Here is a 17,555-nt window from a genome sequence, read left to right on the forward strand (position 1 = left end):
GACGCCTAGTGTTTCCTTTATCTGTCCCATGTAGGGTTCTCCATTATCACCACTCATATTTAACATATTTATAGAGACAGCTATAAGAAAAATTTCAGAACATACAGATAAGGGTGTCCAATTCAATGGAAAAGTAATTAAATTCATTAGATTCGCCGATGACATAGCAGCAATAGCAGAAACACGTAAAGATTTAGAAACGTTATTAAATTTTATGGATAAAATTTTTAAGGAAATGTCACTCAAAATTAACACAAATAAAACCAAAATACTCAGTACTTCTAAAAAGCCAATTGAACTGCAAACCTAAAGTCAAATTAAAATAAATAATATACCTATCCAAAATGTTAGGAACTTTAAGTACTTGGGAAGTATAATCACAGAAGACGCTAGGTGCACATTGGATATTAAAATTAACAGTTGTGGCAATCATAATAAAAAATCTATATATTTCTAAAATAACGGTAATTTAATCATTCTAATATAAAAAACATGGCATATGCTATTCAAACGTATGTGTTTTGTGTTTTCAGTTTATAATCTCGAATGTTAAAACACCAAAATATTTCTATTTTCAGAAAGAAGCGAACGTAACTGAATGAAGCCTGATGCCGTATGGCGATAACGAATTCCATGCTAGTCCTATATTATAACGGGAATCGAACTGTTAGCCATAACCTGGGACTGCGAGCGGAAGGTACTTGCACCAAAGTTTTTAGTCGACCGGCGCTCTGCCGCTGGACTATGTTAAAATTTATTCATAGTACTTACAGTATTTATTTCGTATTAAGTTGGTTATATATAAGTTTGTTTCTTATTTTTTTTTTTATGGTCGAGTTTATTTTCGACGTTAATTTTTTATACAACAATTGTGACTGATTTTTTTTTTCGATTTGTCTTAAATATCAAGTGGTTTGTTTCTAAAATTCTTTAATAATGATGAATTTGTTAATTTTGCGACAGATTCTGAAGAGCGTTTATAATTTTAGCTTACCAAAGGCCACGTCGCAATTATCTATCATGTATTGATAACGATTTAACAATTGTCAATGTTTCTGACTGATTATTTATAAAGTTCTCTATCATCGAACTGAAACGTTAATCATGCAAAAATATTCTTATTAAGTTGTTACTAAAAATTTGGATTTTGATAGCTAAAATGCATTTGAAAAATTCCGAAGCATAATATGAAGTAGGTGCAAATTTTTAGCAATACATTCGTAGATATGCAACGTATTCTGTGACTGACGTTATAATTCGCTAGCAGATTACTTTTAAAATAATTAGAAACATTGAAAAATATTTAATGCCTACAGCATGGGTAATATGGATACCGATCCGATATCTGTATATTGGATTCCTCTGGATATTGATGACAGAACAAAAATCGAACAAATTTCGATATCGCCCGTATCGGTCGGATATCTAATTTTGAATATGTTAAAAGTCTGTTATTCAAAACTATTTTTTGGATTTTAACAGACTTTTAACATATTTGTGTATAGATATTGTAAACCATTCATTCATTCATTCATTCATATTGTAACTAAAATAAAATATATATTGCTATATTTTACCCACCTCTATTTAATTGTATTTGAATATTGACTTATAATTGCGACGTTCCTACACGTCGGGAGGCTAAAATATGATTGCTCTTAACTTCTTTAAATAAACGATCGATTGTCCTGAAAATGTGATCTCTCGAGTCATTATGATATTAAGACAACTCAAGTCTTAATTTAAATTGTTATTGGCGTTTCTATTTTCGCTTTAACTAGTCGTACGACTGTGGCATTTATTTTTGTCCAAAACATTGTTATTGGACATCACGGTCTGTGTTTTATAGAGAGAGAATTCTATATCTCATTTATATAAGATTACACGACAATATTTAGTGAAAAGATATTCTACTTAATAAATCGTTGTGTCACCAATGTAAACATTTCGAGCTATAAACGAAAGTGTTCAAGGGCCCTTCCCTATGACATGAAAGTTTTTTCCAAATTTTTTTGAATCTCTTCTTTTTCCTGACGATTACCTATTTATTGTTAAAAATTTCGTAAACGCACATTTTTTATTTTGTAACACTAACCGGTTTATTTTTATGATAAATAAATACTTATTACAATTAAAATATAATTTATTAATGGCATAATTCTACATTCATTCTATAAATGGAAAACAGACTAGTGTATCGCTTTTCTCGTAATAATTATAATCGGCTTAGTTACACAATCAGAGAAGTTAATTAAATTGACATTAATAAGATATTAGTTGATGATAATTAAAATTGTTAATTGACCTACTTTTTTTAAACGGTACTAAGGAGTAAGTTAAGTAATTATTTAACTATTCTGAGTGCGGCTGATAGTATGTTTTTCTATTCTATTGATCCCATTTGATTACTAGAAATATGAGATTTTCATCGCAGTGGTCATATGTAAATAAAATTGTATTAGTGAATCACCTCGTCAAATTTTTTTTTTATACAATCTAGAATGGCAAACAAGGTGACGGCCCACCCGATGAAAAGTGGTAACCGTCGCCTATAGACATGAGCAGTACCGTGGAAATAACAGTGTATACTGTGATTGCTGTATTAATAATATAATTATTTACTGTAGTACGAACATCGTGTACAAAATTTAAATGTGTCTATAGAACGAATGTTGAAAGTATGTCCTACGTGATGTCATAATAATAAAATATCGCAACACAATCATTTGTTGTTACTATTCTTATTCGGAAGGGACTCTTAACATTTGTTTATTCATCCACCATAACCATGTTATGCTCAACTTTGGGAATTATAGGTTTATACTCAGTCATAAAACATTACGTATTTCATGATTATATATACATTACATAATTTAGGATGTTTCATTTGGCATTGACGTCATCATTCATTATTTTGACTTAAATACTTGATAATTATCTACGCTAATTATATATATATATATATATATATATAATAAGTAAAGCAGTTCTGTAGTTTATAGTGCTGGGAAAATTTTATTATTAGCGGAAATTTTGTAATTGTCGAAAAGAGTGATTAGAACTCATTAAATTCCAATTAACCAAACATTAATAAATGATCATTACTTATGTTAAATGCTTCTTTTATTACAAGTTTATAATATTAGAAGTATACATTTAATCTCGCTTTTAATGTTTTTTTTTTAATGGATTATAATGGAACGGTATCCCTAACGTTAACGGTAATACATTGGCGTGACACCAGTAAGGGATGATAGGTGAGAATGAAAGAGGCAGGTCAGTTAGTCCATCGTGATTAAATACATTTGGAATTCAGCACGGTGGTTTCTTGGTGGTTGGTTGGTGGGCATATTGCTAGCAATAGGACCCTTAGATTCCATTACCAACAATCCCAAACCACTTGTAATGTTATGTAAATAGTTATACAGGCTAGTTTTAACAGCTGGTGCATAGAGCACGCACCCAGTTGATGCAACCGGGTGCATAATCTATGCACTTCTTTATTGACACTAACTTAAAAAAGAATGAATTTTTTCTTTGTATTTATATACAACGATTTTTCCAAAAAATTCGAAGCGATTTGTGTGTTAAAATCAGCTATTGCTTATCACTTGACTTAACAAGCGAGAAACAATATTTACTGTATTATTAAATTAAATTGAACGACTCTAGAACTAGCATCATAATCTAAGTCGGTACGATGCAGTTGTGTTTGATTATGGAAATCGAAATTTGATTTTACTATTACTATAAACTACAGAAACGCCAATGAAGTGCTATGTGTAAATCTGTGATTTTTCTGACTGCATCAAAGCAGTGTGTTATCTCGAATCTCTGAACAAATTAATGATAATATTTTCTTTTAATTTTAATAGGTATTATACGAGTCAGTGAGCAAAAGATATTCTGTTTATCTATACTTTTTTTTTTATTTTGATGATTTTCATTGTACTCGTGTGTCCTATTAAAAAACTTGTAAGCAGAAGCATTATCGAAGACTCATTTCGTTTTGCTGTATTTATGAGAAATATAGTGATGCCTAAAGATTTTCTTCAAGAAATAAATGTAAATTACGTATACCCCATATTTAAAATTCATATTAATTGATTTTATCGTTTGTATACTCTTCGTTATAACATGAATTATTCGATTGCTCAATGGGAACTATAACACCATATCACAAAGAGGATGCTTCCATTTTGCTAGTGGTTAGAGAATTTAGAAATAATACGAATATCTATTTGGCCAGATTTTGATTTAAATGTGTTGGTATTAAATTAAGTCGCAACTCAGTCTAATACCAGTGTGACTTTTAGGTGTTACTTTTATTAGTTGTTTAATTTAATATCTAGAAAGTTAACATTCATTTATATAACAAACACTGTAACAAAAATAGTTGCCTACATTTCACATAAGAAATTATTAGCTATAGATCTAAAGCTAATTTAATATTTTTTAATATATTGTTGATTTTATTATATTATAATTGATTGTTCCCTGAAAATAAAAACCGTGGCCATGTTGCGGACTTTTCGGAACTTGTTCTTTTTTTTTATAGATTTTTTATTTAACTACCATTAACGCAATATGGTTCAGTTCAGATTGCGTTTGACCATTCACGTTGAATTTAAACACTAGTTACATGAATATATATTGATATCAGGGTCATTTCTACTTATATCTTGAGCTCCATCTTAGCTTTGTGAATTCCCATTGGGATAACTCTTGTCGATGTTTTTCTAATGTGTATTGAAATAAGATCAGACTTCTTTAGTTGTTTATTTCTAAAGCAAAAAAATAAATTAAGGGATCCATTTAGAAGTATATATCACTACAAAGAAATAGAAAGAAGGGTGCATGTCATATGGAATTAATATGCCTATATTTTTATACAAATCGATTAGTAAAGGAATATATACTTAGAAACATTTTCATTAGCGTGTACGTAGTGACGTCTTCGTTAGTATAGAAAAGATAAGACGTCAAATGTTGTCTCGTTAATAGCGTGTCGATCGATAGATTCGATTGCTTGCTGTCTAGGGGGTTGGTTACTGAGATAGATAAGTCAATATCGTTTAAAAATTAAAAGATAACTTATGGTAGTTTATGGCTCGAACTGCCGCCTTCTTTCTATTACTATATCATTAACTGTTATGAGATTAATACAGAAGCGAGATTGTCGATATTGAGACATGTAACTTGGTCACTTTAATAGTTATGGATAGTATTTTTTTTAAGTCGCAATAAAGACCTGCACAGTCGGTGGACAAAAGATGTCCATAGACAAAATTTCCCGTTTGCATTGCAGCATACAATTTTGGAGTTTTATTATAAACGGAGTAAAACGAACGTTAAGTACCTCGTAGAACGTTAACTTAAGAAACTTGAAAAGCGAGATACATGTACAGGGAAATTACGTCTGCAGACAGAAAGTCCCTCGTCTGTGCAGGCTTTAAGGATGTATAGCTTAAAAATAACATGTCTCAAGTTTAAGAAAATTTAATGTTATTTGTCTATCCCTAGACAGGTACTACACTTGGTTCTTATATTTCCATTTATTTGTTATTACTGTAAACCTACCCAATTACCCCTTGGAGTGGGCAAAAACACACAGCACGTTATTTGCTCCTATCCTATCTATCTATATGAGATACGTAGTGAAAAATAGCTGTTAAATAGTTAAAATGTGCCTGATATTTTAAGCTAACAATAGAATCGCGTCAAGAATTTCAATGTTAAGAGTAATTAGTAATGATAGTACCATCATTAAGGGCTGTGCAGATGATGGACCTGTCGACGGACAAAAATTCCTTTTATATAAACTGTGCACGTGTAAAATATGGCTTATGTGCATTATAGCATACACTTAAAATAAAAATTTATTTCTACTATAACAAAATGAGAAAAAATTATTCAGTGAATATAATATACTAAATATTCAATAACAAAAGTTATTTACAAAAATAAAAAGAACAAAGGACTAACACGGTGCCATTCAACTATGAGTCATATCCTTTTTTGACATAAGGCTATTTTTCAATGGCACCCATTTGTAGGAGAGAGGGCACCACTAGTCTCCTTAAAATTAACTATACGCTTTATAGCTTGAAATTTTAACAGGAAATTTTATCCATAGATTGTCCATCGTCTGCGCAGGCCATTATACGATGAGGCTTTTAACTGTTATTACATAGGATAAGTCGAGTTATACATAATAAAACATTCATAATAGCTGTCAACATGTTAAATGCAAGGGACTGACACGAATTAAAGGTAGATTTAGATCTAGTCCGAAATAGTACTATGTAGAGGTTTTGATTATAGATGAAAATAAATTTTTGGGCGTTCCCTATTAGAAATGATGTTTGTATCACATACTAAAGCTGCATAGTTTGAATATGCATTGTCGGTACAACGATTTGATTTTCTTTTTTTTTGTTATATTAATTGCATAATATAAAATATGATAATGGAAAATTGATGAAGTATGAAACTATAAAAAAGTTAATTAATTTGAAACGTAAACAGTGATAAATGTTCCTTTATTTTCAAGTCTGTGTCTATTATTGTTACTAGCACAAGTGAAATTTATAATTAAAATTTATCTTCATATTTCGTTATCTTCATGTTCTCAATAATAAGTATATGAAATTTAATGAGATAATGTTACGAGTACATGAATATATCATTTAGTACTTCTAATTGATTATAATGATCACGAATAATTTGTGGTTACTAGTTACATATTTTATTCGTATCTGTTCTTGTCACTCTGGAAATAGGATTACCATCCATCCGAACGTGGACGGACTTTTCCGACATCTTGTTCTGATTTTTTATTTTCAAATACCGAAAATCAAATCATCTTTATTCAAATAATCTTGTTTATAAACACTTAAATTGACATTTTTTATGAATGCTGAATCGAAAAGTTGCTTTCTGCTGAGAAGAATCCGCAAACTCTTTAAAAGCTCTTACCATTATGTATATTTATTTAAATGTACCATGTATAAAATTAATTGGTCATTAAAAAGCCCGTTCGTGATCGATTAACACGGTAACCCTATTTGCAAGGCCCTTTTTCTATTTGCCCTATATCACTTATACATAGACAATATTTGTTGATCGATAAAGCACTGATGCCGGCATGTTATGATTCACGACCTTGATAATTGCGTTTACATGGCTATTTCTCGCCTATTGACAAAAACAAATTGTATCTAGTGTCAATCGCAACTGCCCACATCAGTCTTTTCCTGCGTTATTGAAAACTGAGCGTTGTTACTTATAGATAAATGTGTAAAGGCCTCAGGTGAAGCAAGTTTTACTATTGTACTATGGAGCTTGTCATATCTTATGTTCATTATTGATTGAAAAATTATTTTTCTACCAATTTCATTTTATATCAGGGGAGGCCTATAGTCAACAGTGGATAATAAATTAATAAATGCTTATAATTGCTTTTATGATAGCACCTATAAATTAATATGCACATTTATGAAATTTTTATTTAGTTTGGAAAACGGCAATTATTCATAGAGCGAAATCGAAATTATAAGCCTCATACTAACACGGTGCATCTTACTATCAAAGAGGACTAATATTTATTGTCCTATTTCAACTGTCATTCCTTTGGGGAATTTGGTTTTTAATTTTAGAAATAATATTACCCTTTAAGAGCGTTTATAATTTCGATTTTGCCCTGTACAAAGAGGAAGAAACTTCAATCAAATTGTAAAGTACTTGATTTTAATAATGTAACTGTCTCATATATTTTCAATAATGGTAGGAGGTGATTTTCTTTTATTAGCACCTCCGGATATCCACCGATTCACCCTCTAACTCTTGTATACTTAGATAATAAGTCATCGTCACAAACTGTACACGTCACTGCCTTTTATCTTACGTACGCATTTAAGATCTCACGCCAGCCTCAGCATATTTGTTATGTAGATTGATAATAACACAGGCGACGCCGTGTGACAAAATAAAATTCCAGTTAATAAGCAGTTACAACAGCAAGTTGGTACAAAACATTAAATTAGATGTATTAAATAATAAATTATTTTTTGCATTAGATATCAATATGTGTAAATCAGAGCGATTCATATTTTCATTTTACTATGGATGCGTCTATATTTTGGCAAATTGAATATTTTTTGACAAAATTAAACGGAATTGAATTAACTTGTATTTAACTAAAATTGTATTTATCAAAAGCTGTGAAACTGTACTTAAATTATAATCAAAGAGTATCTCAGTGTATTGTCGATATTATCACTATTGTGAAAACACAATAAAGTTAAAATTGAAACATTACTGATTACTTTTATTTGTTCTCTAAATCAATTACAAATTTAGTTATAGTTTTTTAATTTAACCCATATATCATGAAGGTATAGCGTACAACATACTGATAGACTAGCAATACAGTATTAACATTAATAACAAAATAGTTATTGTACTTATACTAGTGTACGTGTTTTGTAAATGTGTCCATGTAACAGTACTGAATTTATATGAAATTGAAGTTGCTAAAATAGCAAAAAATTCACATATTTGTTGTAATTTTTATTTTAGTTTGTGGTCGTTTTAAACTATTTGTGTTAGATGTCTTTTATCAATTCTACAAAATATTTCCCATTGTTCTATAGAGAATAGATGAATGTTTAAAACTTAATTACGTGAAAAATGTGCAATTTTCTGGTTCTTTTTTCTAATTTATATTGTTATATTATCCAAGTATCCTTATTTCTAACCAACTGCATTCATTTAAAACTAATTCTACTTTAAAATGTAAAAATAATTTTGTTAATACTCCCGCCATGTCAACTTCGAGCATATTAGACATTGTGTAGGTGAATATCATACCGTCTGTCTCGTCCTACATATGTTATTTTTCTCTTGCATTTTTAATCTATATACTTTATAATCTAAAATTTAACTCAACGATTACTTTGCGTGCATTGTTTGCCTATTTAAAATCATTAAGAATATAACCTCTTACGCTTAGTTTCAGCAAAATACAGGTTCAGTACGTGATTAGGTGCTTCTTACGATATTTCCTTTTGATACGTAGTAGTCATTAAGTGCGATACTATAAACGATAACAACGTAATGAAGCTACTGCCAGTTCTGAATTTCTGAGTATTTCATACTTCTTTTTACATAAGATTATGTACATATATTCTCTTCTTGCTCTGCATTGTCTTAATGAGTATTAAACTGCAGTACATGTAAAACCCAGCAGTAATATTCCATGGGAAATTCATAGACAATTATATTAACTGATGGATTTCTTGTATCACTAGATTACACACTCGCTTTGTTACTTGGCATCTTCCCAAACCAGTAGACGGAAATGCTGCATAATTTTTCTACCATTATATGAATTCTAGCAGAAATGTTTCATTACTAAATCACCATCAAATAAATCATATTAAATGATGAATTTTCTGGTGATTGACGAAGTGATTTATGTACTTAGATAAAATATATAGTAATCATGCCTGCGCTCTTAGTTTATGCTGGCGGTGCACTAGGTGATAAGTGAGAATGAAGCAGGTCGGATTCCTTTGGGGATAGCCTATGTTGATCACTGGACAGATAACGGCTTATATAAATGAATGAATTTGCATTGACAACGTAGATAATTCAGTTACAGAGTTTGAAGGAAGGAAAATCGCCGCAACTTCAGGAAGTGTGCAAATGTTGATATGGCATCCTATTGTTATTCCAAGGCGAGACCTTCAATTTATCGCCATATCTTTGTGTAATATATTAAATAGGTACTGTAGTATTTTAATACAATCTCTCTTTGTTATACAATTTCAATGTGTATTTAAAAACACATTTAAAAAAGAGAGTGCTATGTGGAATGATTTTTTTTTTTAGATATAAAGCTTGGATGGTCTAGCTTTCGGACGCCAGAAGTTAGGTTTATTTACAAATAAATATAATGGATTATTGTAATTGCACAAATGTAATAAATAAATATCACTAGAAGATCATGCTACCTATTTATATATTAAAACAAATTTCACAAATATAAAACTTTATTGAAAAACAAATTACTGTGTAGGTACATAGCAAAAAATATAGGTCGACAACCTGTGACATACACTCCTACTGACCCATACCTATTGTTATATAGTCTGGAATACATACTGTTAACTCCGTTTACTAAGTTACATAAATTAGGAACCGTTTTCTAAATATTACTACGTTAACATACAAAGGCATTGTCACGCCGATGACATATTGAAAGTAATTTGCAATTAAGTAGGTAGGTAATTGCATACATTATCATTATATTCAAATTATTTTTAAATTTCTAATATTGTAAATCATTACAAACCATTACCAAATTACAATAATTATATAATACTGTGTAAGTAACATCTTAAATATCGATTGGTCATCAAACATAATAACATGAATAATGAATAATTAAAAGTCATGAATTCAAAACATTCTTTTAGAGAATCGAAATCAATCGTACATCCATTAAATTTGTAATTACCAGACAAATAAATGTAGATAGCTGTACACATTTTTACGTGACTTAATTTCGAATGCAACATTAACTACAAATTGGAAAATACAGTAATTTATTAACGAAAACCACTTCTTAAAACTAGTGTTAGTATTCTTTGATTAATCTTCTTTTAGTGTCTCTTCAACTAGCGAAGGAACTATTAGCTCATGGAGTCTGTCCTACTCTCGAGGTGGCTGGTGGCTCTTCGGCTGAAATTCATACGCAATGCTCATTTACTCCCAGATGTTGCGGAGCAAACCTGCGACTGATCCTTCTCTTACCAGTAACTTCGCTCATCATAATCTCATATAGAAGGTAATATCTGTCATGTTTTCCGCTTTTTTAATGATAATCACTACCAATGGCACTGCATAATAATACATATACTTTTTATTCTATATGTAGTGCTGTTGGTCTAGACACAGGTGTTCTTTTTTTTTCGAGAATTTTATTTCTTTTAAGTTTTTGGTAATATAGTTTTTCTAGGAAAAAAATACTAACACTAGTTTTAAGAAATTGATTACATTAATTAATATTCTATAGGTGTATATAATTTGATTATGGATTCAAAGTTTTTTATATAAGCAAGTAGAAACATAAGTGTCAATTCTGTTGATAAAACATTAATAAAATAGATAGATGCACAGGATAATAAGATAGAAGTGATTACAGAAATTAGGAGTTACATATACAAAATAAAAGTTTTGACTATATCTTTGTATAGTAAGTAATCCTTTGCATGTTGTCGTAGTTAAACTTTTAGGAACATCGTATACTTTCACAATCATTTAACCTATACTTTTCCAGGAGTTGCAATATTTTAAGGACATAATAGTAGTATAGACACATAAAAATAGCATATTATAGAGCACGATTAGTATGCAACTAAATGAGGCAGAGATGGTCAATACAAAAATATATGATCACAGCTGTATTATTTCATTATATGATATAGATGGATTGTTCATAAGTATCAGTCGGCTATATTGAATTGATAATAGTGACACTGAATGTATCCAGGTTTCGCCGAGAATATTAGATACAACTTTCCAGTCGGCGAACACATAGCTGTCACTAAGGAAATAAGGTTTATTAACGGCGTTTAGCACTGCCGGCAAGTTATTTGGAATTTTAAACAAGTTTTTTGTGTCGACCAGATTCGAACTGACGACAATTGGTGTCTTATGAATCGGGTAGTAGATCACTGGGTCACGATTTTGAATTCAACAGACTCATTAATGCACTATGTATGTAAAAGTAAATATTCTACTTCGGTATTATTATAATGAGAATTATAGACAGACACGTAATTCATAAATATGGATAATTTCCAAGAATTTTACAGAAACACACTTATACAAATTAAATCTAATAGAATACAAGTCGCTTTGCATTTTAGAAACATTTTAAATTTAAAATTTCAAAACAATTTATTCAACTTTATTGTTGAAATTAATAGCAGTAGAATCATAAAAAATGCTTAAATTTTACTATACTTTAATATTAATTTCACATACTGATTACAGTTCACCGGCTTGCAGTCAATTGTGCAATTACACATATTTTACAGAGATCAATGTCATCATTATCATTTTAATAATTCATCATCCATTCCTCAAAGACAAAATCATAGAGTATCGTAAAATTTGAGCCAATTACAATTTATATATGTACATCAGCTTCCTGTAATATTTGCAAGATTGTCACTATATAGGTACATACTCCATTTGTAACTTTTCTCCTCTGGTTAACGAGTTAACCTATTGTTTGGGGGGGGGGGCATTGTAAGTAATATTCTCGCAAAAGTCGACCTCCCGTCTGGACATCTGCGTTGGTTTTTGTGAATGATAGGACAGCTGAACTGAGTCTATTACAACTTATCATCCCTCGATGTTAGTCTAGACTAATAGTGCATGGGAAAATATTCTTATTCATTAAAAAAATTACCACTTTAATCAACATACACTTACGAATAATTTGTGATGCAAAAATAATACATTTTGTTGTAAAGACCTAACTAAACGTATAAAAATAGTATCTAATCAACTACATACGAAAATAAATGCAAATGACGAGATAATTGGACATTTGGCTGCAATTACTTGCCAAATTTGGCCAACGTCTCTTTGCAGTCTTGTATGGTTTTGTTGAGGCGTTCCACTGTCGCCGAGGTTTGCTTGGAGCCAAGAAGACGTGTACAGCTAGCTATTGTGGTATGGTAGCCGCACACGTTGTGGAGAATTCTGACAGCGCGATCGCCACACACGAACAAGAATTTTCCACTGGCATCGAACTTCATGTACGTAATTAAACCTGTAATAGAACAGAAATTGTATATAATAGCCGTGTGCCCAGGTTTTTCCTCGGTAACTAAAATTTCACTCTTCTTTAACGCCCTCTACCTATAATTATATTAAAAAAGACACTTAAATAGAGCTCATTCGATCAAACAAGTAGATTTTGCTTCATTAGAAACCAGATTAATTGAACATTAAACAGACAAACTTATTATAAAACCAATATGGATATCCTCGACTGCGAAAAGAATAATCAAAATCAGATAATTGGACATTCGTTTCTAAAGAGATCAATATTCAAAAATTAAAATAAAATACCTATTTATAGATAAGTATTTTAATAGCAATATTAATTATCGTTATTGTTTTTTCATTATTTCTAACAATAAATAATATTTATTATTATCAAATAGGTAATTTCTGTGCTTATCTTTAAATTTTGAGTAACTTAAATATTAGAATTGTTAATTGTAAATACAAAAATAGCTTTTTTTTTCATCTCTTATTTTCCCTTTTTATTCCTTCCAATGGTGAGCGATTTCCGAAAAAGATATCTATCTGGGAAATTCTTTTTCAAGTTTTATATGCATTTTTCCTTTTTATGTCCTTGTGTTTACAGATGTAGATTCAAAGAAAACAAATGTCATTAAATAGGATTTTAAAATAAAATTCTTGGTTAAAATTTGCAGCACTTCCATAAATCAATATATTAGGAAAATTTTAATGGATTTAATCGCTTAAGTATTTATGATTATTATTAATTATATTTATATTGTTAATACATTTAACATTAACTGTCTTTACGTACGTTTACGACGAATATCTATTTTTGTTTGTTTATTACTTTCGTGTTTATTGGCGTGACTCGCGTATTACAAATTAGATACACTAAAATACTTTCAATGAACATGAATTGAAAACAAACACGTGAAAGACAACGTAACACAACAATCTTATTAATTATACACGCTCAGAATGATCGGCGAGCTTGGATTGCGCACCAACCAACCCAGATAATTTATGGGACACAAACTGCCGGATGATGGCGAGTCTTGCAATGTTTTTTGTTTGTTCATTACGTGAATATTTTATTCGCCCCATTCGAAATTCAATAAGATTGCCATTCAAAAATCAAACTATTACCGATATTGTTACCATCACTGATTAATTAAATTCGATTAGGTAATAAGTCATTATCATGGAAAGGAATTACACACTATCAGGTCAGCTGCTAAACTGTCTTTCCTGAAATTCATCATTGTTAATTCCTCTTGAATTCGACACGATGGGAACACTGATTCGTCACTGACCTGCCCTCATTTACATTATTTCATCTCCACTTAGTGCCCTGTCATTATATACCCTTAATATAGGTAGGTACATATTCCATTTTCATCCATTACAAAAAACTACACATCATCATGTAAAAACTATTGCTCTAAATTGAATGCGGTTTCCACAGTTGTGTTTTGAAGATCGGACTTGAAATTTGGTATATGTTTTATCTTGATATGCCATATAGAAGTATTCTATTTCATTCAGTAGTGTTATTAAGGCAGTAGTGTTATTTAATAAATTACCTGTCCAGTTAAAAATTATACGAAGCCTCAATTCTTTTAAGATTAGATTACGATCCCTTTTATTGGAGAAATGTTACTACTCCGTACATGACTACTGTACTGGTGATTAATATAAATAATTAAAAATGAATTTGACATATGTATATAATATTACTATGAAATTGACACTGTTTATTGCAGAATTTATTTATTATAATTTATTGTTATTATTATAGTTTGGATGGTTGTAATATTCAGGTTAATGTAATGATTTTTGTATGTTTATCCCTTATTTCAGACACAATGTACATTGTTTTTTGAATAAATGACTAATGACTAATTCTATTTTTAAAATCCACGCGTACGAGATAGCGGGCAATAAGTTATATTATGATATACTTATTTACATTCTACGATTATCATTTGTTATCAAGTGAATCGCAAGATTTTTACTTCCCTCTTTCATAGTGAAATCTGTCCAATATAACTAACTAACTAACTAATATTATAAATGTGAAAGTGAGTTTGTTTGTTACAGCCCTCTTAATGACTTAACTAATTACACATATAGTAAATGTATACCAAATATTATAATATATATATATATATATATTTACTATTATGCGATGAATAAGGATATAGGCAATTTTTTCCACGTGGGCGAAGTCGTGGATAAAATCTAAGTAAGTACGACTTAAACCGTATCTGTATGTATCTATGTTGAATTAACTACAAATTAACAGAAATGTTTGGAATCAACTATTGCGCACAAAATGCCGGCGTGAACTATCAATGTAAACAAACAGCGAGTATAAAGCCGTACGCGGATATATTTATTTACACAGGTTTTCAAATTTGGTTCAACGGGACCGGAAATGAAATGGACTGAAAGCAGATTCAGTTAAGGGCGACCGATAATTGTATCGGACCTGTCCTTGAGTCCTTTTTTTATATAGGGTAATTTGCTTTATAAATAACAAAATAAATACAAGTGTATATTACAAAGCGCCATCTTCAAACTAAGCAGAACTAATGGATTAAAGGTGAGTAATATATAACATATCTATATATTGCATTTGCAATACCTATATATATTAGTCTAATAACTATCGGTTATCCAATATATATCATTGAAAAGAAGAACCGCTCCTTATGAATATAGATATCCGGCTGGTATGGGCGATATATAGACTGGTATATAGACTTTGTACAAAAGTCGATTGCTCGGGTACCTCTGTCCCATTCGTGTTTCAACCGTGAAGCAGTTGTGTTTGCATAGCTGTGTTAGGGTGTGAAGGGTGGGATAAGGCGTGAATTTACTGGGTACAGAGGAATAATACCTGAGTCCTCGGGAATGGCAACGCATGGGGGGTATCATGGGCGAAACAGTATACTCTGTTATGTCCATGGTACTGCTGATGTCTATAGGCGACGGTTACCACTTTCCATCAGGTGGGTCGTCAGCTTGTTTGCCATTCTAAGTTGTATAAAAAAAAATCTTTTTATCGTGAATCCATACAGATTATATATCCATAAAATAGAATAGAAATATTTGTATTGTGTAAAGATCGAAGCTGCAATTATCGGAAGATAAAGTGGTGCCTTAAACCGCTAGACCACTAAGATCATATTTTATACTCTGTTATTTCGATCAAAAGTCAAACCAAGATGTTTATTAAATATGCCGAATATAAAAAGATCATATTATAAAGTGCGACGCCATTTGGATACAATCAAATAGGTATTTTATGTCGCTTCGCCACGTGTATTCAAGCTGTATATATGTAGTATAGTAAGTTGTTATAGATGAAAACGGGTTCCGCGCGGCAGAGCCTTTCTTTTCCGTTTCTGTTATAATAATTAAAAAATATATAAACGTGTGGGAATATTAATTCACAAATAATTTAAACCTACAGCGGTTTTTTTTTTAATGGCCGATAATGGAATGGTAACTCCGCCTGGGCTATCGGTATACGCTGGCGGGGTACCAGTTAGAGATGAGATAGATGACGATGAAATAGGTCGGTTAGTCCATAATGACAAATTCATAAAAAATAATCAAAATGGTCTTCAGGGGGAACAGCGTGGAAGTCGACCTACAAATTAACAATCTATTTCCATCCTCGTCTGTTTTGTTAGTATGGGAAATACAAATTTTTTATTATTTGTGAATTTTTGATCCACGAAATTTCAATCGTAATAACAATAGCGTTTCGATTGCTGTAGGTACTCCAGTGATTCCGAACGGCTTCCGATAGCCTCGGAATGAGATTATAAATAAAATTATTTTATCCGACGGAAACTGGGTATTTGTCCCTTTGATCACGATACTGCAATGCCAAAGACCTATAATTATTTAAAATAAATAAGCATATTCCAGAAATTTTCATTTTAATAAAATTCAAATTCCATTTCAATTCGTTTTTACTATCTGGATTTTCTTCTCCAACCCTGCATACAAAATCTTTAACAAAAAATAAAGCAAAGTGGGAGATGAATTCACTGACTGAGAGTTCCGTACATAAAGTGTCTGTAAAAAGATCTTTGTTTCCTTTAGATAAAAAATATTTGTATACTAGCCCTACACAGAAACACCATGGGAAATAAAACCATTGTAGTACGAACGTGTTAAAAAGTTATAATTACTATAACATACAGAACACAAATCAATCTGTACGGAACATAAGAAGGAATATTACTAAACAATAGTACCTGAATATTTACATTTCCATATAAAAACATGATATGATAATTTACATTTTTAACAATTACATCTACTGGCTACTATGTATATATAGCACCTATTGAAAAATTATACATATGTAAGTCAATAATATATGATATTAAATGTTATCTTTATTATTTTTTTATATGAAATCGACACCTAATAATTACTATTACTGTTATTTAAATTAGTATTTCCACATCTAGGTCGTAAATGTAATTAGAAACCCGACCGCAAAATTTAGTTTTTGATAATTTCTCAAAAACAGTCCTATTTAGAAACGTTGTTATATTTTTCCTGTAACATTCATATGTATCTTTATAAACTATAATTATTTCAGATTTTTCGCTTCGGAAATAAAGGACTAGTAGGTAGATTTTGAAAATTTGAGTATCCAAATCGGGCCTGCTAGGATTGAAATTTAAAATATTTTTTCA

The 17,555-nt window shown here is 30.5% G+C and overlaps 2 protein-coding genes across 2 annotated transcripts in view; one reads left to right on the forward strand and one right to left on the reverse strand.

Annotated features, from left to right (window-relative positions):
- LOC113520768 (tripartite motif-containing protein 3-like) overlaps positions 1-8,319 on the forward strand; it is a 40,191-nt gene extending 31,872 nt beyond the window's left edge. Inside the window, exon 12 of the mRNA XM_052897265.1 lies at positions 579-8,319. The gene's annotated coding sequence lies outside the window, so the exon portion shown is untranslated. The remainder of the gene's footprint in view (positions 1-578) is intronic.
- Positions 8,320-10,037: 1,718 nt separating this feature from the next.
- Positions 10,038-17,555, reverse strand: part of LOC113520690 (transducin beta-like protein 2) — a 131,881-nt gene continuing 124,363 nt past the window's right edge. The window contains exon 6 of the mRNA XM_031910307.2: positions 10,038-12,850. Coding sequence (XP_031766167.1) covers positions 12,636-12,850 — 215 coding nt within the window. The 3' untranslated portion in view covers positions 10,038-12,635. The remainder of the gene's footprint in view (positions 12,851-17,555) is intronic.

The sequence above is a fragment of the Galleria mellonella genome, unplaced genomic scaffold (assembly GCF_026898425.1).
Source record: "Galleria mellonella isolate WM207_F2 unplaced genomic scaffold, CSIRO_AGI_GalMel_v1 utg36, whole genome shotgun sequence".
Lineage (NCBI taxonomy): Eukaryota > Metazoa > Arthropoda > Insecta > Lepidoptera > Pyralidae > Galleria > Galleria mellonella.